The sequence below is a fragment of the Patagioenas fasciata genome, chromosome 1 (genome assembly GCF_037038585.1).
Source record: "Patagioenas fasciata isolate bPatFas1 chromosome 1, bPatFas1.hap1, whole genome shotgun sequence".
Taxonomy (NCBI): Eukaryota; Metazoa; Chordata; class Aves; order Columbiformes; family Columbidae; genus Patagioenas; species Patagioenas fasciata.
This window is the reverse complement of record NC_092520.1, coordinates 26,981,723-27,005,785: the sequence shown is the minus strand read 5'-3', so window position 1 is coordinate 27,005,785 and position 24,063 is coordinate 26,981,723. Positions and strand designations below refer to the sequence as shown.

General features: G+C 39.1%; 1 protein-coding gene across 3 annotated transcripts in view; it reads left to right on the top strand.

Moving 5' to 3' along the window:
- DCLK1 (doublecortin like kinase 1) overlaps positions 1 to 24,063 on the top strand; it is a 246,495-nt gene that overhangs the window by 202,610 nt on the left and 19,822 nt on the right. For all 3 annotated transcript variants that reach the window (XM_065829652.2, XM_065829641.2, XM_071804866.1), the window contains 8 exons: positions 1,028 to 1,085; positions 1,852 to 1,971; positions 8,084 to 8,230; positions 13,388 to 13,521; positions 14,209 to 14,286; positions 14,932 to 15,028; positions 16,867 to 16,947; positions 23,919 to 24,032. In XM_065829652.2, the coding sequence (XP_065685724.1) occupies positions 1,028 to 1,085; positions 1,852 to 1,971; positions 8,084 to 8,230; positions 13,388 to 13,521; positions 14,209 to 14,286; positions 14,932 to 15,028; positions 16,867 to 16,947; positions 23,919 to 24,032 (829 nt within the window). The remainder of the gene's footprint in view (positions 1 to 1,027; positions 1,086 to 1,851; positions 1,972 to 8,083; positions 8,231 to 13,387; positions 13,522 to 14,208; positions 14,287 to 14,931; positions 15,029 to 16,866; positions 16,948 to 23,918; positions 24,033 to 24,063) is intronic.

Here is a 24,063-nt window from a genome sequence, read left to right as displayed (position 1 = left end):
TCAATTTAACTATGTTTTGCTAAATAAAGAATTAAAAAAAAAGTCTCCCCATATGCTTGAGAAGCTATATTTTAGTTTATTTTTTAACCAAATATGTGTTTAAGGGCACTGTATTAGACTCTTGTAAACTCTTTAGATTTTTATTACAAAAATAAAACATTTCAGTAAGAGCTTTTTTATATATAATACCCATTCTTCATTTAATCTTACAGTGAAACTAGAGTTTGTGTAATGAGCTTCTTGGTATCCTTCTTACAGCAATCTTTCGGTTTTGTAACTTGGTTAAGAAATGGAAGTTGATATGGTGAACTTGTCTACAACCTTAGTTTTCTATGCTAGCATTCTATACAATAAATATCCGTGTATGATAAAAATTACGTGGTTTTAAAAAAAGAGAAATGTGTTCTCATCCTGAACTAATTATTTATAATTTCTTATTATCTCCAGAACCTTTAATATTCTGTCCCATAAACATATTTAACTCTGATAGGTATCATATACTCACAGAATACATAAAATATTATTCCAAGGATTGACTTTTTATCTTAGCAGCTGCAAGTGCTGAGACAAAACAAATGACTCTTAATTTTAAGTAAAAAAAAATATTTTTTTTTTTCTATGACTTGTATTTTTTTGTTTCACAGGAAACAAACCTGTTTGTTTGTTTGTTTTTGATAATATTTGGATCTGTAAATACTATATAATATTTTTACATAAATTAGCTGAAGAAATAGCAAATACCACTATGAAATGAAAAAATATCAAGTGATTTTGTTTCAAAAACTTTGAAATGCCTTCATTAAAAAAAAAAAAAAAAGGCTAATACTTTTCCTCGGGCACACATATTCAATAAATATGGCTCAAGTTCACAATTCAAGACAGACTCATGCTTCATTTCTTGACAAAACAAATACCTGAATAGAATTCTTGCCCAGACCTACTGTGCTCAAATGACAAATATAAACTTGACTGGGAAAAATATTCAATGCTATTGAACATACAATTTTTTTCTTTTCTCTTTCCTCAGATCAACTGGTAGAGAATATGCTCTGAAAATAATCAAAAAAAGTAAATGTAGAGGAAAAGTAAGTACAAATACATCAAATGAGACCAAGATTTTGTCTTCTTCCTGGCACGTGTTAGAATCTTTTTGGTTGAAGCCTTTGCCTGCCCTCTGGAGACCCTTGAAATATCAGCATAAAAAACTGCAATGTGCTTTTCTAGATGGGTGTGTTGATTATCCAGTTGGTTGGTTGTGTGTGGGTACACTCACTCCCCTTGCTCTATACCCCTGTAATTATGTCCTCTAGCTTTCACAACTTCAGATGTTTGGGTTTTGTTTTGTTTTGTTTAAAAACAAGCAAAAAACAAAAAACCAAACCAAACAAAAAAACCACACCAAAACAACAACAACAACAACAACAACAACAAAAATCCCCCACAACATAAAAAACCAAAAACCAAACCAAAACAAACAAGGAAAATATTACTAATAATTGAAATCTATAACAAAAGATTCTCTGAGAAGATGCTGTCATATTTTTAAATTGAAAGATTCTGCACTGGAGAAAAAAATAGAAGCTTTCATATTTAACTTTTCTCTGCCTCAGAAACATGTCTTTTCCTCCATTTCTTTTTCTATGTTCTGCTCTGTTCTTCTTTCAGTTATCATACTGTTGCTGTTTCTAGATGTTTTCCTTCCATGTTGCTGGAGGTGATGTCTATTACCTATTTAAAAAACCCCAAAGAGTCAATGCAGATCCCAATTCTCTCTGCATTTTTCTCTGTACAATGGAGGTGAAAGTTTTTCCCACCAACCCATAGTTATTAAAGATTTATTTTGTGTGGCAGGAACACATGATCCAGAATGAGGTATCTATTTTAAGGAGAGTCAAGCATCCCAATATTGTGCTTCTGATTGAGGAGATGGACATGCCAACTGAATTGTACCTTGTCATGGAACTCGTAAAGGTGGGTATTTTGGAGATAAGCTGCTTGCTAAGAATTGTTTCAACTATTCTCAGAAATTTCATTGATATTGAAGCTGACTAAAAGTCGTAGAATCATAGAATAATTTTAAATTGAGGTGATACCTAAAGATAGTCTTGTCCAGCACTCTACTGAAATATATTTAACCCACTGTAAGATATTTTTACAGCTCTCAAATATTTCTAATATTTATATGACTTTCTGTAATCAGGACTCAGAAGTGCTCAATGGATGGCACTTTGGAGATCACCAGTTTTAATTTGCCCTGCAAAAGTATTGTCTATAAAAAGTTTTCTCTTAAAAAAAAAAAAAAGCATCTGCCTTGAGATTAACTCAAAATACACCCAGTGCAAATAGCCTTAAATACCACCCTTCAAAATTGTGTATTCTTTGATAGAGTTTAATTAAATTCTATTAATTTATGTTACATTTAAATGATATTACCTGTCTTTTTTATCTGCTGATTTGTATTTACACCTTGTCAGGCTTTCCTTCTTGCTAATAACCTAAATTTAAGGAGGAGGGGGGAAGTGAGAGAGGAAAACCTGCTGTTTATAGTAGGGTTCTATTCTGAAAAGTAAGTTTGCGAATGCAGAATTTTATATTTGGGTTGCTATTTAGTTCTTCATAGTAACTGTGATGGAATTACTTATTAAAAATGGATTATGAAACTCAGACCAGGTCATCTCTCGCCCCTATGCTGTCAACAGTGCAGTGCATGAAGTATGGATTTGACTCTTGATTCTGGTACTGAGACACAAATATGTCACTGTGCATAAAAGGTGGTAGAAATACATTTGGGTAAATTGTACAAATTAGGGCAGAAAAACACAGAGGACATTTTGTCCTCCACACTTACTTTAACAGAATGCACCTGTTTCTTCACATTCACTGGTGGCATTAGCGATTCTACTTCCTTCCTCAGCCATTCTGTGAGAAGGGATCTTTCCAGCAGCCCCTTCCATTTCTGTATCTGGATGAGCAGATTCTCCTGGGGCAGCCTATCATGCCTACACTCCGGAAATCCACAGTTTTACGTGTTTTGGGACAAAGGTTACAATAAAGCTGTGAAGCAGCAGCAATTGTGTGCAGGCCTGTTGTCTGTGCATGCTCAACATTTGTGAGTAAATCAGGTACTCTGCACACTGGCACCCCACCCAAGTTTCTTCCACTTCTCTTAAAGTGTGGCCACCTTCAGTAGACACCCTCTGTACCCGTGGTTAGAAACAGGCACCACGAGAGATTGTGAGAGAAAGCCCTTTTGGCAGAAAGGATTGTTACCTGCTTTGCTTTGGTTTTAGATGCAGATCAGTGGATGCTCTTAATGCAGGCACCTCTTTGAGACATTAGACAGGATGATCTGAGGTCCAAGTGTTTCTTAAAGAACTTCTAAATCTCTGGGCTGGAATAGGAAAGCAAGGAGAATTAAACATTTTTTGTTTCATTCCATTATCCCCATGCTCTGTGGCAGCAGTGGTGACATAAGCTGTGTTCATACTGCAGCGCTGGGAGGTTGTCAAATGTGGCCCATGGATAGATGGCCACAGATTTTCCCTGTCCTTGTGGCAGGCTAGGACTGCCTTGTTATCCATGAGAAGCTCAACTCATGCCCTACATCTTAAGCGATGGCAAATTTGTCTTCCTAGGTTTGAGCCTGCCAGATGCAGTGCTTGGCTTGGGTGGTGCTGTGGAACTCATGGTCCCACTAACCCTACTGTCCACTACCTCCAAGCTCTGAGGAAGCACAGTGAGACATACTGGTGGCAAGGAGCTGACAGGGTACCCAGCATCCCCATTTTGTCTCTGGTGGCGATGCTAAATCCAAAGAAAAAAGCAAAATACTGGCACTCTTCCACACCACAAGTCCCTCTGTGTAACCAGTCCCAGAAGAATTTCCCCATCTTCTTCAGAGTCATAGCGCTCTCTTGCACTCAGGAGTGCAATGTGAAATAGCAGGGCTTCAGATCAGATGCCATTAGCCATCATCTAACACTGTTTTAATCATAATTACTGCTCTTTTCTGTGATAAGTGAACTCACTCTGAGATCTGTGCTACTGTATGTTTTTTCTGGTGTCCATGAGAGGCTGTTCAAAGGTACCTCAATACTCTGGCACAGCATTGTAATCTAATGTAGACACAGCTTAAGCCTGCAGAGACAAATCCTTCATACCGGCCCCATGAGGTGTGCTAAGAAGTAAAAGCTGTGCCTTGTCTAACACACCAAGGTGTAAGCACGTAGCTGGTTTTGTGGGTGCAACTTGCTGTGCTATTCATTGAAAAATGTTCAAGCTGTGGTCTTTGATGGATTTTTAATCCAAGGCCTACTCATCTAAATAAGAGAGGAGGCGACCGAAAACTCTTGCAAAATAACTAGCCTAAGACATGTATATAAAGAAAACCATCCATTATATTCACTTTCTGGAAAAATCTGTTTCCTTGCCCTCTTTCTTCTTTACTCTTTAGGATTGCTGCACATACTAAGATATTTATGCTTTAAGTTATCCTGTAGACATCTCTGTAGTTTTGATATCCTAGAGAGCACTGGTTTAATGCTCTTTACTTTTGTGTGGAATAATAGAACAAATTTAGAAGAAATATCCTGGGAAGTCAACTTTGTTTCTTTGAAACAAACATCTGTTCCTTAATATTTAATTGGGAGAAAAAGCCTTGTTGTACTGTATGGGCACCAGGGAAAGTATTTCTGGAAGAACATTAATTGTTAATTCACCAGTTGCTGACTGGTACCATTTCATAGCGTGCACTGTTAGAATTGATTAACCATCTGCTATTGACTGACTTTTGAAGACCTGACTTTAAATCAAACTCACAGACGGGAAAGAAACTCAAGGAGAAAAGGCTTGATACTGCAGAGCACGGTTTCAGTTAATACCACCCTGCATTAATTGGCAGTAACATGTTTGACATAAATGGCTGCTGCAAATACTGCCCTCACCTCATGGCAGATAGGCCATTCATTGCTTTGTAAAGTGTAAGAAAAAGCACTTCATAAATACAAATATAAACACATTGCAAGTGGTGCTTGTAAAAGGAAACAAGGACCTGGTTTCTGGCACATTGCCTTTTTACACAGCGAAACAAAATTGTTATTCAAACCTAACAGGGGTTTGGCCAATTTAACAAGCAAGATTTATTGCGGAGTTTCCTTTACTGCTCCAGGATATGATTTCACTTTTGCAGAAGAAAAGAGAGATTATATCATTTACATAACAAGGTAATAAATAAATAATTGGTTACTGTACTTCCAAGTATACTTCCTCATGTGCACAGATGATAAAAACTGCATTCAGATGTTACTGGTCCCATTTCACTCCAGAACAGGGGATTTAAGACTGAAATGTCATCCTGAACTCACCCCTTGTGCTGGAATAAATGATAGTGACCTGCTGTGTGGATCGGCTAAGCAGAACCTTGCAGGTTAAAGTGCTCTTCAGGGAAAGGGAAGGCTGAAAACAATTCTGCCTGATAAAGCTGTCAGGTCTGTTAACCCTTTCCAGGATATCACCTCTCTTCTAACTGCAGAGAATCCCACAGACTGAATATATGCTTGATTTTCTTAGCAGCCTACCTGGCAAGACACTTTGCCAAGTAAAGTAGGCTGCCGAACTGCAGAAAATGATTCTGCTTTAGATTGTCTTGGCCGTCTGTTTGTGTGCTGTGCAGCCTCTATCTCTTCCTGAGTTTAGGTTTCCCTTGCATGTGAATATTTTTTCTTTTTCTTCTGACTTTAGGCAGAAATTTTCCTTTCTCTTTTTAAAGTTCAGCTTCTTTCCTTCTCACCCCTCACATCTTAGCTCAGGCTGTTTTCTTTGTTTGGAGGCAGATCCTTTGCTGATGTTATTGACACTTCTCCTGAGCATCTGGAACATATTAGATAGGACCAAAGATCGCTCTAATCCACTACCTCATGTTAAAAAGCAGCTGGTACAGGGGCTTCACAGGAAGGAGCTTAGGGAAGATAGATTATTTATCCCACGTATTTTGCCACATGCTGATATCTAATACTTAGGGATCAGATAATGCCATGAAGTACATCGTATTGTACTTTTGCCAAATATTTGACCTTTCTCTCTAATCCTCTATCTGGTTTTGCTTGGCCTTTTCTTTATCCTTTTCCTTGACACTATGTATCTTGGTGCATCTTGATCAGTCACCAGCTAGAGCAAGAGCTTTTAATGTGGTCCAGATTTGACAATGGTTGGCTGTAAGCAGTTTCCAAAGCTGGGGGTGTGCATCAACAGTGGGAATAAAACTGCACTGGCAGATTTCAGCTGCACCTCAACAATGTAATATTTTCAATAGTTTGTTTGGTTCTTTTTAAAAACAAGTAATGTCTGTTTTCTCAGGTATGACTCTTTGGTCATTGTCTTTTCCTACCTTTTTCTCTGCAGCCATGATTCTTGGAAGAATGCTTTTTTTCTTTCTTCTCCCTCCTCCTTTCTCTTAGTGAAAACAGTGTTTACTGTGGAATTGAGGCTGTTGATACAATCATGAGAGTTGCCAAAGCTGGGACTCTTCTGTTGCCTTCATAAAATACCAACCTTTCCTTTAAAATAGTCTCCTGTGGTATATTTATTTTTCTAGATATTCTGACTGAAGCAGGGATTTTTTTTCATTGTTTTTTTGCAGAATTATCATTTCCCTCTTTTTTTCTTTTTTCTTTTTTTTTTTTTTCTTTTGGTCTGTGTTTCCTTTATGATGCTGTTTTGATTTTGGCCATAGGCCCAATACCTCTGAGTAGTATCTCTCAAAAGATGTTTGTTTTTTCCCCTGCTCTGTTAAGCTTCCTCCCAAATCTCTTCTTTAAACTTATTTTTTGGTCTTTCTCCAAGCACTTACATGTTCTTCTTCCCACTTGCCAGCTCAGCTCTAGAAATATAGTCCAAATGTCATGGCTGCCTCAGATCCTGGTGAAGTTCATTTAAACTTTGAGGACTTCCATTCATTTCTCTTTCTTTCTTTCTTTCTTTCTTTCCTTCTTTCCTTCTTTCCTTCTTTCCTTCTTTCCTTCTTTCCTTCTTTCCTTCTTTCTTCCTCCCTTCCTCCCTCCCTCCCTCCCTCCCTTCCTTCCTTCCTTCCTTCCTTCCTTCCTTCCTTCCTTCCTTCCTTCCTTCCTTCCTTCCTTCCTTCCTTCCTTCCTTCCTTCCTTCCTTCCTTCCTTCCCTCCTTCCCTCCTTCCCTCCTTCCCTCCTTCCCTCCTTCCCTCCTTCCCTCCTTCCTTCCCTCCTTCCTTCCCTCCTTCCTTCCCTCCTTCCTTCCCTCCTTCCTTTCCTTCCTTTCCTTCCTTTCCTTCTTTCTTGTTTTTCTTTCACTGTCAGTAGCATTTGAGTTAATTAGACAGCACAATGAGCTGGAAATGGCACAAGCTACCATCTGTATTTGTAGCTGTGATGAAATACTACTGGTAATTCCTAAGTGTCTTCCACTATGACTGCCTGACATATATAGTGGAAGGTTCTTCAGTATTAGCTGCAAGAAGCATCACACTACCAAAAGCTTCATATCTTATGTAGAGAAAGTGGTTTCTGAATTCCAAGTTTTCAGAGTTTTATGAGATGGAAACATATTTTTAAATTACGCTAGCAGTGATGACAGATTTCTGGGTTGAGTTTTTCTCAGAATTCCTTCATTTTTCCAGAGTTCAGTCAGACTTCGGGCAAAAATTTGATGTCAGCCTGTTTGTGATTATAATAAAGAATGGCAAGTATTGGTACATGGCATCACGACAGGCAATTATGTAGGAATGCCAGAATGTGTTCAGAGGCTCTGAACACACAGGTTGGCAAGGGCTGGACATGGTACAAAAGCAGCAGCAGGTGGGAATGGTTTTCAGTAGAGACTCCAGCCTCTTGGCTGACCAACTAAGCCATGACAAATGGCTCTGAATTACTGATATGTTCAGCTGCCTTTATGGGGAATGTCATCACAGTACCCATAGTTTTTAGCTGCAAGGAAACTATGCTGCTCCTCCCTCCTCCTCCTCCTCCTGTATAAATGATGCTACTTAATCTTCCTTAAATTTTTCAGTCATTTCACAAGCAATATTGCTTATATGCCATGGTCATTTTGCTCCAGGGAGGAGATCTTTTTGATGCTATTACTTCCACCAACAAATATACAGAGCGGGATGCCAGTGGGATGCTTTACAATCTGGCCAGTGCCATCAAATATCTTCACAGCCTGAACATTGTTCACAGGGATATCAAGCCGGAGAATCTACTGGTAAGTGAAGATTCAGCTTTCAGTATTGTTGATGACTTGGGATTGTGTGAGAGAAGGTCTGCGCTTCTCCCTCCTTCCACACACCCACCAAGTTTATTTCAGTCTTTTAAGTCATTGGTTTTTTAATTTTAACTTTAGCATTGTAAAGCTTTCTTAATAATAAAAGCTATCACAAAAGGTACAGTAACATAATGCGGTATGTCTAGACTGTTCCCCAGGACTCAGTGGCTGAGTTGTTCCAGTGATCACTAGAAGTGACCTTTGAGTAAACTGAAGAATAATTTCGAGCTTCTCATAAATACAAAGATACTCTCTTCTCAATAGACTATTCTGGACTTCTGCTGCCTAAGTAATTAGCAGCAGTTCAGTTTTACAAACGTGGTGGGTGTAAATGTTGTGTCCTAATCATGTAGTACATCAGAGCACAACCAGGAAGAGGCTTTGGTGTCCTGCATTTCCCTGCTGCATCTCCCAAATAATCCTATAGCACATTTTATTAAGCCGCTTTCTCAAATAGACAACCTAAATCTCCTCTTTTTTTGGATGAATCTGTATGAATCCTATCCACTGAAGACAATGAAAAACATACCCTGGCAATTAATTAGTCCTTCTGAGAATTCTGCACTCTTGAATGCAGCAGTGTTCTCCAACTGACACAGTTTTATTTCCTCTGAGAAATTAATTTCTCCTGATTATTTCTCTGTTCTCTGAGTTTTCACGAATTTACTGTCATGCTCCAGTATCAAGACATCCTGATTTTCCATATATTCTGCAACCGTAAATCAATGTTTAAGATACCTAGAATATCAGTTCTCTCTCTCAGCTGTGTGCTCTCTGTCATGACTTAGTGCATTTAGTCCCGCTCAACACTGAAGATGTTTTACATGAAAGTTGACTCAAGTACGTCTTACTAAACTTCCAGAGAGAGGGATTTTTACATTTGAGGTTCCTCTATGGCAGGTGCCTTTGTAGTTCTGCGTGAGGAAGTAGCCTGCCCTCGTTTGCCAGAAACTGCTAAAAAAATGTTGGGTAGAAGTTTTCCTAGATGCTAGTGATTGATACTCCTTTTGCAGCTCTTGTGCTGGTGTTCAGTGGTGGCTGCCTGCAGAAATTACAGCAATCACATGCCAGGATTTATTAATGCTGTGACTTGGAGTGTGCAGGAAGGTCTTGGTCTGGGGCAAGGCTTGCCCTGCTGCTGTCTTGATGTGTCTAAATGCCTAAAGTCTGCCAACGGTAGAGTTAAGCTTTAGGGGGAAGAGAGAAAGGTAGACAGGAGGTGGGGGCAGCAGGGAGAGAACTAGTTTTGCCTGCCCAGCTGTCTCTGGTAATTAGCCACTACCAGGAATGCTCACACTCTTTGCATTGTAGCTGAATTGGTTTTGAGTGATTTTTCCAGTGGTGTGCTTAGGGAAATGTCCTGTGTTGATATTGATGCTGAGCAGTGAGGATGAAGCACTTAACCTTTTGCAGCATCCTAACTCTCAAAAGCCAGCATTTGATTCACAAATAATATTAATTCTCTGAGGTTTATTAGGTCCTTGGAAGAAGCTAATGCTGTTTTAGAAGAGTACTTGGAAAACAGTCTCACCTGAGTTCTGACCCTGTCTCTGACATTGCCCTTAGTGCCCTTAGTGTCTCTTGACCATTGTACTTTTAGCTTCTTCTCTGTCAAATGAGGTGGATAGGTCCTTGTATCACAAGACTGCAATTAGGATTATTTTTGTGGAATTTATAAAAAATATACAAAATTACATTTGGGCCTTAGCCTTTCTGTTGCTAAAGACCTTCTGCTTGCCTCCTGTAGCCTGCCTTGTGCTTGCAGCTCTGTAACCCTTCACCCAAATGGTCATGGCAGTGTTTTTCCCTTGTTGTGATGATGCTTTCACACCACTACAATCATGGTCTTGCACCTGCAAAACCCAGTGGTGTCATTACAGCAGGTTCTCCTGGCCAGCAGTGAGAATCAGCCCTTTCCCCCTACCCTTTTCCTATGCATGGGTTGTAGCTTTAAGTTTAGGAGAGCCTATAACAGACCTACCCAAACCAGAGCAACTAACCAGGGTGGGAGTATCTGACCCAGTTAACACAGGCCCCAAGGTTAACAGCCCTGTTAGCAGGAAAAAAACAACAGGGAGGATGAGCAAGGCCTGGCAAAAGCTATAGAGTTACTACAGGAAAAATAGGGGGGCTGAAGTAGAACGTGTGGTTTCAGAGAGGGCACCCAGGGGAGGATGCTCATCTGGAGCCTCCATATTGCATCTCTTCTTGGCTCCTAGGAGAGCTTTCACTTTGACCTTCCTCTTACTCTTCTTTGGTTTTTCCTTTTCCCCAAAAGTAACTTTCATGCTTAGAGCTGATGTGTGCCATCAGCTATAGACCCAGATAATAAATCTTTGTGTGTGTGAACCTGTCTCAATGTCCTACGTGCAACACCAGGTATTTCTGTAAGTGCTTAAATATTCCTTATTATCCTTCAAAGCATGCAAAGCCCAGTTAACAGTCAACTGCAGAAGAGTTTAGAGTATGCTGAATACCTGTGATTTTTTAGTGTTTTCTTTGTTCTCTAGAGAGTGTCTTCCATGTTTTAATTGGAACATTTTTCATAATTGCTGCTATTTAGCACGTTTATTTTGTCAAGTCATGGGATGTCTTTATAGCCATATAATAAACCCTAGAGAACAACTTCTCTGACTGTTGCCATCTGCACTGATCACAAGAGCAGCTTAGAAAATACTGACAGTCTTTATAGTAATAGGATACATATGGTGGCACACAATTATGTGTGGCTGCATTCAATTAGTGTTGTACAATTACACAGTTTTATTGCTTAGTTAAAACAGTGAAAGCACTACATAGTGGGCAATTTGCACTAATCCCCATTTCTTTAATTGCCCTTCAGTATTTAAATGCAGTGGAACATATACAGTGTTTTTCTGAATAACAGGACCATTAAACTATCTTTCACATTCCTTGACTGGCAAGTAACAATGGGCTCCTTTTTATATAGACTAATAACAGGGTGAGGGAAAGTTACTTTCTTCAGTTTTACAAGTCAACTGCAGTAGTTTTCCGAGGAAAGTAATTCCTGGAAACAGATGAGGCAAAATACTAGAAAATACACAGTACCAAACCTTCTGCATTGGTAAATATTGCTAAACAAGCCTCTTCTGTAATTAATTTCTAGGATTTATGAGTCATACAAGGTGAGGTCTGTTGAAGGAAGTAGTTTATGAACGTTCACTAGGTTAACACAACTCAGAGGGGGCTTTGTAAAAGATAACCGTATGAAACAGAATATGAGATGCTAATTAGACTGGATTCAGCTCTTGATGTCTAAGTGCACACTTGACATTTTTCAGCAAGTGAATATTTAAACCTCTATTCTCTAGCCTTTAATTAAAACTGTTGTTGAAATTAGATTTATTACTACAATTTCAGAGAGCACTTTCTTTAGTTTCAGGAACCAGATGTATTTAACAATCTGTGTTTTTAATAAAACCATAATTGCTTTATTCCCAGTGCTTTTCTTTAAGCCTATCGTTTTTTCTGATGTAATAGCAGAGAAATGTGAATACATATCAAATTGCTGGTCCCCGTAAAGATCCTGTTGTATTATTAAAAATAACATAAAAAATAGAAGAATTTTGTGTATTCTGAATGTCTGCTTGTGGCTCTATCACCTGGTAGCAGGGATTCAGGGCAGACAGGGTTTTTTCTCTCTAGACAGGACTAGCATTAACAAAGTAGAAACTTTGGGGGGGGCTGTATAATATAACTGATTGCTACGAGCTGTAGTAGATGTGTAGCAAACAGTAGTGAGAGACTTCAAGATTTCAGTTTTGCACCAAATTAACTGTTCAAGAGTCTATTGTAGGATTTATTGCATTTTTGTAAGAACAAATCTAGGATTTTCCTCTGCAAACAACTATAGATAAATGTGATTTCTGATGTAGGAGCAGCTGGTCAAGATGGGCATTAAGGTATTTCGGTTTTTATTGTGAAGTATGGTTTTTTCTAGTTTTGCTGGGTGTAAGAGCTGATATTCGTTAGGGTACCACTGTTGGTGAGCTAGGCTGCATGGAGCTTGTGTGCTATGTGATGCATATATATTTCAGGAAGACTTCCTGTAGATTGTTCCCATTTTTTAAAGTGCTGTTATGGCAAACAGCTTTAAATTGCATCATAAACAATTTCAAAATGGAAGTAGAACACAAACCAGCAGTTGGATTAAAGAAAGACTCATAGTCTAGTGTTTAATTAAAACTTTTTATTTTAAGAATCTTTTTGGTATATATTCGGTGTGGCAGTAAATGACATCTACTACTTTCATCCTGGAAGAACTTGGTCTATGTTGTTTGTCCGTCTCAACCACGACAATTCAGTGTTTGCAGGTTTGGGTTTTTCTTTTGCATTGAGCCGGCTTTTAATACTGTGTATTTTTTACTGGACTTTCTAGCTTATTCTTATGTCTATGTCTTAATCTCCTTTTGCATCCATAAAAAGCCATGAAAGGTCCTGTTGCTGCTGTGGAGGCTGTGTTTTAAGAGAGGATTTTCATATGAACTTACTAAGAGCCCTACCTCTGTCCCTTGATGATGTTGGTATCATACCACTATGACAGTGACTGGTGTTGAACAGTCATCCAAGGAGAGGACAGTGTTTCTGGGTGCAATAGTCCGGCCAGATTTGCATCTTGTGACTTCAATACATGGAGAAGACTCTGTTGTTGCTCTCAGTGCAGCCACTGTTGAATTATCTAAGCAGCTGAAATCCCTGTGCAAGCCTCTAAGCTCTGTATGAGTAAAATAAAAAACAAAACAAACTCTGTACTGTGAATTGTCTGTCAGTGGGAAGTTAACCCAGGAACATCACTGCTGGAAGGTTAGACCTTTGCTTCCAGATTTTAGCTTCTAGCAAGATGAAATATTTCCTTTGTTGACCAGGTAATGAAATCTTTCCCAAACACCCTGAGTGCGTTTAAAGGAAGTTGTCTTAATTGTCTGTGAATTTTCAAAGCATGCAGAGAAGTTTGTTGTAGGCAAGGAAGAGAAAAAAGACTGTAAATTAGAAGGAACAGTTCAGGCAGTTAGTAAATTATATAGTAGTTACCTTGATGGTACTCTGTTAAACCTTTGAATTTTCTTTCTGATTTAGGTTTATGAACACCAAGATGGAAGCAAGTCTCTGAAGTTAGGAGACTTTGGACTAGCAACAATTGTGGATGGACCTCTTTATACTGTTTGTGGGACCCCAACATATGTAGCTCCAGAAATCATTGCTGAAACTGGGTAAACCACTTCTAGTGATGATTCATTGATGTGTAAATGGTGAAGCATCTTCTCACCAGTGTGCCAGATAGGAGTTCTTGCAGTTAAGATTTTTGTGCTGCCTTTGCTTGGGTATGATGCAGAATCATGACTCACAGAACAATTTAGTTGGAAGGGACCTCTGGAGGGTATCTTATCCAAACCAGCTCAGAGCTGGGCCAATTTTGGAGTTATATTAGGTTCCTCTGTCAGTTGTTGGCCTCAAACTTCTCAGTTTAACACTGACTTACTAACTAGCCATTTGCAGATTACAATAAAAGTGAATCTTAAGCTGTGCCTAGAAACTGCTAACTACCATTTACTTACTTTCATTTCATTATCACACACTGTCCTCTTCTGATTAGTTCCACGGAGTAAATACCTGCTGCCTTGAACAGCCTGTGTCACCTTTGCAGGCTTCATGTTGGTAGGCGTCACTAACTCAAGAATACAGAACACCTTCTGTGCACTCCTACAATCTGATCTGATGTGTGCTTAAAATGTAAAAGTAAAAACAAATTGAAAGCAGAATTAAAATCAGAAGGTAGGACAAAGAGTAAGTTCTGATAAGAATATATAACAAGTTATTAATAATTCTGAAAAATCTTTATTCTTGAATGGTAGTCCATGGGAGCTGAATGTCTCTAACCCTGTCTCTCACACTTCTAGATATGGCTTGAAGGTGGACATCTGGGCAGCGGGTGTGATCACTTACATCCTGCTCTGTGGTTTCCCTCCATTCCGTGGGTATGGACTGATCTATTCAACCATCTTTGTTCTGTGAATTGGTCCTTATGCTGCTTGCGCATTAAGCACAGAGATTCCCACTGGAAAAAATTCTCTGCTCGTAGGGTTTGTTTTTTCCCATGCTTTGCATAGTAATTTACACAAACCCCATAAATGTCTGTGATTTTACTGTAAAATCTCTGTCTCATGTTTGTTTATTTTAGTTTAAACTTCATTACATTACAAAACAAGAGCCTCCATTACGGGTTCTGGGTGCCTTTGCCTGATGCTTAAAATACACAGTGAAATAAGCATCTTCATTCATGGACCAAATACGACATATTTTGTGGTCGGTAAAAGGTAATTAAAATGTAAGGCACTTAATAAGGTTGTGTCAGATCTCTTTTTCCCTTCAAAGCAATTGCAAAGTTGTTGACAATCCTAAAGACAAGCAGGTTACCTCAGAAAGAATGTACCAAATGTACTTTGGTTTATGATCTCCCTATTCACACCCATGGTTGCATGCTTGGGGGGAATCAACAGCTTCCAAAAGCATACTAAGGGATGGCCAATTAAAAGCAATTTCAAGAAGCCTATTGAAACCAGATCTGAAAATAATTTCTTTGTGGGTTTTGTTGTTGTTTTTGTTTGGTTTTTACTTTACAGAAGTGGAGATGACCAAGAAGTGCTTTTTGATCAGATTTTGATGGGACAGGTGGATTTTCCATCTCCATATTGGGACAATGTTTCTGACTCTGCAAAGGTGGGGTTTATAGTTGATGATACTTTCTTCTCCAGTATTATTTCCAGTGCTAGTATCTAATGAATGTTGTTCTTTCACAGTGATAGGTCTCGCATATATACCTCAGTGACATTTGATATGTCTCGCACATCTCCTGCTACACTTATAAACTCCTCTGGGTCACCAAGTATGTTGTCGTTTGATCACTGTCTGTCTGTTAGACTCCAGGTGGTTCTGCAATGGGCCCCATCCCTATATGGTGCCTCACACAACAGATGCACCATCAGTCTTTACTGATCAAGAAAAAATTTAAGTAACTGCTTGACCTACACTTCTCAGCTTGAAAGCTCCTTGGGACTGTGCTTTCTGTGTACCTATGATGGGGACCAGGTACCAACTGGACCCTTTGAATATTATATGATAATGCCATTAGATTATATGTCTGCTGTTTCTTTCTGTCAGAGAACCAGATTTATAGGCCTCACATTGCCTGTAAGTCCTAATTGTTGTCAGTGTGGTATGAAATGGAGACGACTTCTGCCCACCAGTTCATGGACCGTAGCCTCTTGGCACATGACACGAGAGGTAGAGTGTGAGGTGTGCTAAGGCAGATATAGTATGTGTCAGATACAGATCTTGACAGAGTTCATTATACTTGCAGAGCTGATGCTTTTTAACTCTCATTAGTACACTGGAGCAACAGCCTAACTCTCAGATTTTCTAGGGATCCAGTGTTCACTATAGAGATAATACATATGTGTATGTTAAAATTAAAAAAAAACAAAACCATAACACTAATCATATGGTCATCCTGTAGATAAGTGTTTAACTTCTGCCAACTTACTACGGTAGCCTGTAAGGCAAATCCAGGAAAAACAGTCTTCTATTTCTTTTCAGTGTGACAGTGTTTAATTAATCACCAAAAAATATGAAATTTGGAGGCAGATGCAAGTGCTGAAAGTAGCATCTACATTCTGAATGCTCATTCTTCAGAGTTACATTCTGCTTTTACAGATATGTGGAGAATTATCAAGGCTAGTGTTTTAACCTGTTAACTAAAGAGTTTATTGAATGAGATACAGTCGCAGAGTTGGAAGATGTCTTCTAAACCATATCATAGTGTTGTAGTGGGCTTTATTTCATAGCATCATTAATGGGAATTCTCAAGTCCTTTGCCAATGGTGTTCTCCTGTGAAACTCTTTCTTCCAAATAGTCTAAAATTTCTGTATTCAAGCATTGGCCTATTCATTTAACTTCTACTTGTCACTAAGAATTATTAACTATGGTCTTTGGTGATATTACTTTTATTTATTTGCTGTCATACTGCCATCCTGTTTTCTGTGCACTTGATTCACTGATGGAATTAGATATATGTGTATTTACATGCTAGTTGAAAACTATGTGATTGCAGAGGAAATCAGAGGATGAAAGATAATGATTCTAAGCACTGGGGGGGGCTTTGCATCTTCTATGGCTTGTATACAAGAGCTTGAAGTAAAATGCTGGATTTTCCTGCAGAGAAATTGGCATTTTCTTAGTGGGAAACTAACCTAATTTCATGTGACCATCTGTTTTGTACATTCTGTATTAAGTGCTTTTCTCTTAAACAGTGACTACAGAACTGTAACTCAGAACTGTCCTCTAGCTTTTCAAGGTACTGTCAGATATTGATTTAAAAGTTCAGCTTGACGTTCAGCAGTCCATAGTTGTTCTGGTTTTTAATAATCTTAACATATTTCTGCAATTGGTAGTTCACTCTCTCTTTGAGCATCTGTTGAAGAGCACTTCAATGAATTAAATCTGTTGATTTGTTCTTTAAAAATGTTCTTTAAATTTGACCCAGTATTCCATTTCTCAGGAACTTATCACAATGATGCTTCAAGTAGATCTAGATCTGCGATTCTCAGCCTTGCAAGTTCTTGAGCATCCATGGGTTAATGTAAGTATTTTCAGGCTTGTAGATGCTGCTTATAACTTGGCACCTTTAAGCTCTTTTCTGTCGAGTCCTTTCTATGCCCTTTCAGAGCCAGCACATTCTAAAAATGCCACAGATTTAGCTGGAAATAAGCTGGGTTACAAGCTGTTTTGGTATCTTGTGTGTACCTTGGAGTGTTCTCTATTTTATGCATGCTCAGCTACGTTTTCTTTGAAATATTCTGGGCCAGGTTTTCAATGTATCTCAACCACACTTGACAAATTTATATCTCTAACAATCAGCTTGTGGATCCAGTGACACATTTTGCTTTCCCAAAAATCAGATGGACTCAAAAATCTGACAGTCATTAAGAGCTATTGAAATATAGTCCATAGTGTTAAGTCTACTGTGTTCAGCATGAAACAGGGAAACCTTAGAACCATATTTAGCTTCCGACATTGAAATCTACATATATTTATGTGCAGCCATAAGAAGAAATAATGTTTCACTTTGTTTGTTGCAAGTTAGAGTGTACAGACCTCCCTAGGATACTATTTTGTCCCTCAGTTAACAGATCCCTCAGCCGCTGTATCCAAAAGATTTTTCTCACTAAAACTCTGTTCTAAAAATTAAAATATATAGTAAACTCAAATGTTATTTTTTTTTTTATAGCATTCTCCATATAACCCAGAATAGTGGTGATCACTTAAGTGTTTACAAAGTATACCCTTTAGTCCTGCAGGCTTCCTTATTACCCAAACCTTTTTTTTTTTTTTTTAATTCTAAGTGCACTTATCATGCACAGCACTTTTGCCATGTACACAGACTGCAAGGATCCATAACAATGCTGAAAATCTTTTCATTTTTAAGATGACACTCAAGCAACTGAAATACTAATTTTCCTTGGTGCCAGGTGCTGTCCATGGACATGGTGTTCTGTCACAATTTATAATGACTTTTGGTGGCTGAGGTGTCTCGCTGTCTCCATGGGAGGACAGGTGGGGATTTCTGGAGTGTTGCTGAGGAAGAGATGGAGGTGACTGATAAGGAGCCGCAGGGCAGTGTCAGTCTACACACTGCTGCTGAGGTTATTAAACCATCACTTGTTTACACCACAGAAGGATGTGGTCACTAATCCTCCTCTTTTTCTGAAAAATGCATTGGAGCTGTTAATCCTCTCCCCAGACAGCTTTTCATTTTTTTTTTTTTCTTCAGTTACACCGCAGTGTTTTTTAGGAAACCATTTTAGTAAGATGTGTTAAGAGCTGCAGCTCTCTGTCAGTAAAGTGATGGTGATGGTGCGCAGGTGACGTGACAATCTGCTCCCTGCCCTTGCCAGCGCCTGCTGATGGGGAGGGACAGGGAAACAGGCTGTGGATTAACATCTTCCAGCACTCCAGAGCTCCAGTAACCAAAGCTGAGCTCTGGTTACTGAAGGATCCTGGAAAATTATGGGGTTTCTGTGCAACGAGTTAAAATGTGGAGTCCTTTGCTGGAGGATTCTGTGCAGGCCAAGTATAAATGGATTCAAAAGGGAGTTGGATATATTTTTGGAGGATCAGCTCATTGGTACCTATTAAATATGGTGGTCTGGATAAAATCTTTGGCTCACAAAGTTCTGAAGTACTTGATTGACAGAAACTGAAGGATATACCAGGGAAAGTTCCGAGATCTACTTGGCTTCCTTAAATGTAGCATTTCTTAAACAGTGACTACAATGCACTGTAGGAAACAGGATACTGTGTTCAATTCACCTTTGGTCTTGCTCTGCTGCACTGTTCATAGTTTTATCCTGATTATAATTCTTTGCAATCAAAACCTGCAGCAGTTCTGTCTATAAATAAGTGAAGCAAATATCCCGTCCACAGGTCTGTAATTTCTTCTTTTCTGTCCAACTGCTGCTCTTAGCAACTGAGACAGATCGGTATTTTGTCTTCAGCAACATGCTAATGGCAGTTCATAACGCAGATCAAAACCTCTTTTGAATTCTCTTATGTATCTTCCAGATATTTTTTCTGGAAGGAGAATGGCCAGCACTGGGACCAGTTCAGGAAAGTGCTTGAACACATTCCAAACATTGCTTCTATTTCAAGACATCACACATGGCAATGCTTAATACTAGGCATAAAATTAACTTGATGGCACTAAAATCCTAGTTCACTTCAGGAGAAATAAGAACATGGCTGAGTTGAAACAGGTGCTTAAATGCTTTTGTGAAAAAGGGGTGCTTCCCTGAAGTGGTTCTGAGAATTGTGCAGTATAGAGCAGGGACATTCTGCTTGTGCATGGAGGCAGAATGATACGCTGGCCTCAGATCCCACCTCACATCCCCCTACCCCAGCTGCAAGTCTATCACATAACCTCCCTGTACCTCATTTTTCCAGCTTCAGAACAGGGAATTAATATCCCTGTTTATAAAAGGCTCTGTGATCTGTGTGTCACAATTACCTGAGGAATTACCTGCAACATTCATAAAATGCTATCTTTCTGAGAGGAAATGGCACACGAGTTTTCACCTAGCACTCCTATTTGAATACTTTTCCATGGCTTTAAATGCTGGACTTTACTTTCCCTTTCCCTTTTCTTATTTTGGTTTTGAAACTATTCGTAGAGCGGTAAACTTGCAGCTAAAATACTGGACAGTTGGCTTGAAAAGCAGGCATCTGTTTTCTTCGACAATTTTAAGAAACATTTTCTCTCTTTGATGAAACTTTTGATAGAAGGGTTGTAACTGCTTACACTGTATAAAACCATTTTGTAGATTGTAAATAAGCATTCTACTTTATAGGTGCTTACTATGTGATTACTTGGTAAATTGCTGAGATTCCTGGAATGTGCTTTGACAGTTTCAATAGGAGCCAACCCTCATTTCAGTTTCAGTTTTTGCTATAAAAATAGTTGAAATCCTCTTTGAAACTCTAAAACTTGTTATGGCCAGAGTCAGACCAGTAAAGCAGTTCCTATGTCAATAATATCCCAGCTGTTTTCAATTCAAAAAAACAAAACCTGAAAAGATGTTGGCTGTATGCCACTATCACAGATGGAGACCTTGAATTCTAAATGCAATTCAGCAGCAGTTCCTTGCCCCCCTCCATTTAGTTTATTTGGATTTGTCTCTCCTGTGCAGTACACTTAGACCTGGAAACAAATCCGTCAGTTTATACTTCCCCTACAGGGACCCCAGCTCTTTCCTTTACCTGCTCGAATTCTTTGCAAAACCAAAGAGTTATAAAAGAGGCTTGAAGCTTGAGGTCCAGCATTTTAAACACTGATGATATTGATAACCTGAATTATACTTACACAAGCTACAGGACAGACCCACTTACTTTTTGTTATATAAGTAGTAAATATTTCCTAATACACCATTGACCAGTGATTGCTGAAAGGGATGGACTGCAAATCCATCTCTGTTAAAATAATCAATGTGAAATGTGATGTGTTGTTGATGAAGGAGAAAGATGGCACACCAACCTAAAAAGAATTAGGGAAACTGAAGATTTTACATATTTTCATAACCATGTCTGCCTTGGAAATTTGTGTGCGAAAGAAATGAATAACCAAGCAATAAACAGTAATAAGCTGGACATTTGTAAGGAGGTTAATTTGAAAAGACATTTCTTATTTGGCAGCTGTGTTACTTTTGGTTACACCCTAGGACACTGCACAAAGAAAAATTTCCTTGTAATCCTTTAATGAAACAGAGTCCAAAAGATTTTCCAGCATTTCTATTTGCTCTAATTTTCTACTCTTATTTATATAATGGCCTATTCATCTGATGCTTTCAGACCTGGAAAGTAAAGGTCTTGTGACTGATATGTGAAATGGATCTGAGTGCTTCAGGGCAGAAGGAGTCTGGGAATCCTGAACTTCATTCCATCTTTCTATCACCTCCTTTTACTTTGAGTGGCAATATCTCCTACCATAGAGAACAATGCAAATATGAAAACAATGTGTACTAATTACTCAAATGATGCCAGGACCCTGCTTTTTTCTTTTTTTTTTTTTCTTTTTTTTTTTCTTTTTTTTTTTTTTTTAATTTTATTTTTATTTCTTGCTGATACATCATGAAAGATATTTTGTGGAGGCAGATTAGAAAAATGTATCTTAAGATCTCAAGTAGTTTACATCGTCCAGGTGAAACTTCAAATTCTGGACCAGAGTTTTCAAACTGTCAAAGGATTTTGACTACTAAACTTCTGATATGTGCTCAAGAGAGTGCTTCTTTCAGAGCATCAGTAGTTAACATTTTCTGAAACTCATGACCCTTCAAAGTTCCCAGAGTTAAGCATGAAAAATCACTAGTCATCTTTAAAAGATCTTATCCCAACTGCTAAAGCTGAGATGAAATTCTATTATCCTAACCCACTGCAAGAAGTAGTTCCTATAGTAAAAGGTTAAAACAGGGGGAAGGAACAGTTAGCCTCTTCAGGGGCTGACATCCTTCCCTTTACAACAACCTGATGAAAGTCTTGTCAGCAGTGTTTAGCCTGTTCTCCAGTTCTGCCATGTACCCTGCTGATTCTGGTGAATCTGATTTTTATTTTTTTCACTTCTTCTCTTTTTAGATGGTAGAGCATCTTGGTTTGTATGTAGTTAAACAGCTGTCATCTCTCACCCTCGATATCTATCTGTTTTATTGTTGGCTGAAATGATTCCAGGAGCCAGCTAATATATATTAGCTTGTTTATAAAGCACTTTGGAATACATTTAAAAAAAAAAAAAAAGATAACTACTAAACATCAGGTAGCACCAACAGCAGTGAGAAAATTTAATAACAATAGAGTAACTCCCGTAAATCCCTATGCTGCGTCTTAAATTGAGCTGGAAGATATTTCATCTAAAAGCTGGAACCCACTACGTGTCTCGGGCATGTTGCCACTGAAACTGTGGGTGTGGTGCTTCACCAATAAAACATTACCACAATCTTGGTAACTGTTGTCTTCGCCATAATTTAGTCTTTTGACAAGACAACATGAACTTTTGGCAGGCATTCATGTCAAGAAAGTCAAGAGAATGATTTCCCCCACTCCTCTAGTGAAGAAGAGTTCATTTTACAGACCAGCTTTCTTCTGGGAAAGGCAGGGTCAGCAGAAAGCAGGTTATTTTTAGGGGTCATATACCACCGAGCCAAGACTCCCCGGTGCTAGACAATAATCAGCTACTGGGTTGTATTGTTTTGTTTTGTGTTGTGCAGCTGTGTGCACTTGACCATATTTTGCCAGCTGAGACATTTTGTTAAGAGGTGAGTGAGTGATTTCTAAACACGAACTCCCCAAGCTAAATAAATAACAACCTCTAACCAACCTCCCTAAAATTCCCATATGCTCACTGAGCTCATGATTTACTGCAACAACTCTGTAACTCTTTAAGTGCTCTTAGAATTGCTGCAAAGCCAGAGAAAATGTGTCTGTCATCTCTCTGTATTCTGATCTTTTTTCTTATTTGGCTGTATTCTGCTAGGATTTTGGTTAAGTGGAATTGAAGAACTTTTTTACCTGTTGATTAACTACACATATCATGTACTGCCAGCTTGAGATGACCATTGCGGATGGCCATTGATCCTGCATATTCTGCCTATTCTGCACTTTGTTGCCTGTTTCACCTATTCCGGATATTATTGCCTGAAATCCTGCATATTCAGCTAGCAGGGAAGTCCCACTGGGTGGTGGCTTTTTACACTTTTTTCAGGCATACGGGTCTTACTTGCAGTTTCTAAAGAACTGCTTTCTTCTCATGGGCTTCAATTCAACCTGCTGCCTTGTGCAGAACTGCAAACTCCTTTCTTTCTGCTAGGATTTCACTTCAGCATGGAGGATGCCTGCAGGCCTAGGTGCAGGTACACAGGTGTGCTCTGAGGAGCAGGACGTCTTAGCCGGGAGGAGGCTCCTCTTTGGCCCACCAAATGGCTTCTGGGCTAGAGCTCGCGTCCAGCTGGCTCGCTTGGTGCGCACCACAGCAGAACATGTGTCTGTCTCTGCTTGGCCGTATAGTTGTGTGCCTGCTTTCACATCAGGTTAGCTCATGTTGAGAACACTTGTCTTTTGGCAAGGAAGAAGAGGCCACCCACAGCTGGTTCCAGCCCTCCCTTGCTTTCCCAGGCAGTCTGTACCTCTGTCTGTCCTTTCCCCACAGCATCCCAGGCTTGTGTGCCTTGGGACTGGGGGAAGGAATCGCAGTCCCTTGATATCAGCCAGTTGGAGATTCCATTTGTAGAGGTGTCTCTGTTTAACTGTGGTTTTGGTACAGTACATAGTCTGCAGGGAATGCCACGGCAAGCTATAAGCCTGCACGTAGCCTGGCCTGCAGACATATGTAGTGATACATCCTGGTGTTGGTGAGGCCCCGCGATCACCTGCCCTGAGGGGCTCGGCTGGGACATGTCTCAGCTCCCATCTTGCCTGGCTTTCCTCACTGTGGGACTCACTGGGCCATGGCTGGAACATTCACCCAATGCCATGGTCCATGAGTCTGCAGCCTTTATAACACCACAGGGACCTTGTAGGTGTCTCACAGGGCTTTCAGAGATCTGTTCCTGCATCCTACCAAAACAGGGTTTCTGTTTTCTGTAATCTCTTGGGCTCTTTCTACTTTTGAGGTAATTATTTTTAAATTTATGTGATAAGTAAACAGAATCATAAACAAGTCTGAGCTTATCAAGCTTCGAAATATTAATGGATCTAAAAGTAACTGGGCAGTAGTAGTTAAGACATGGTAGAAAGAATAATAAAATATTTGACAATTACTTTTATTTAACATTAGCTAAAGTTTGAGAGAAAGGTGTTGGGTAAAGAAGAGAGAGGCTAGTTCATGACATAATATGATGTTCATCTTACAATATACTAATATTAATATTGACAATGGCTGACCCATATTTCATTACAAACTTCTTTGTAAACTCTTCTATATTGACAGGTCGATATAGATCAAATACACCTTGCAATTCCTTTATTTCACCTTTTCTCTCTGAAGTTCTGTTTTGCTCTGTTTCTCTGCAGGATGATGGCCTTCCAGAGAATGAACATCAGCTCTCCGTAGCTGGGAAGATAAAGAAGCATTTCAACACGGGCCCTAAACCGAACAGCACAGCAGCTGGAGTTTCTGTCATAGCAGTAAGCATCTGAAATACACAGCTGAAACACT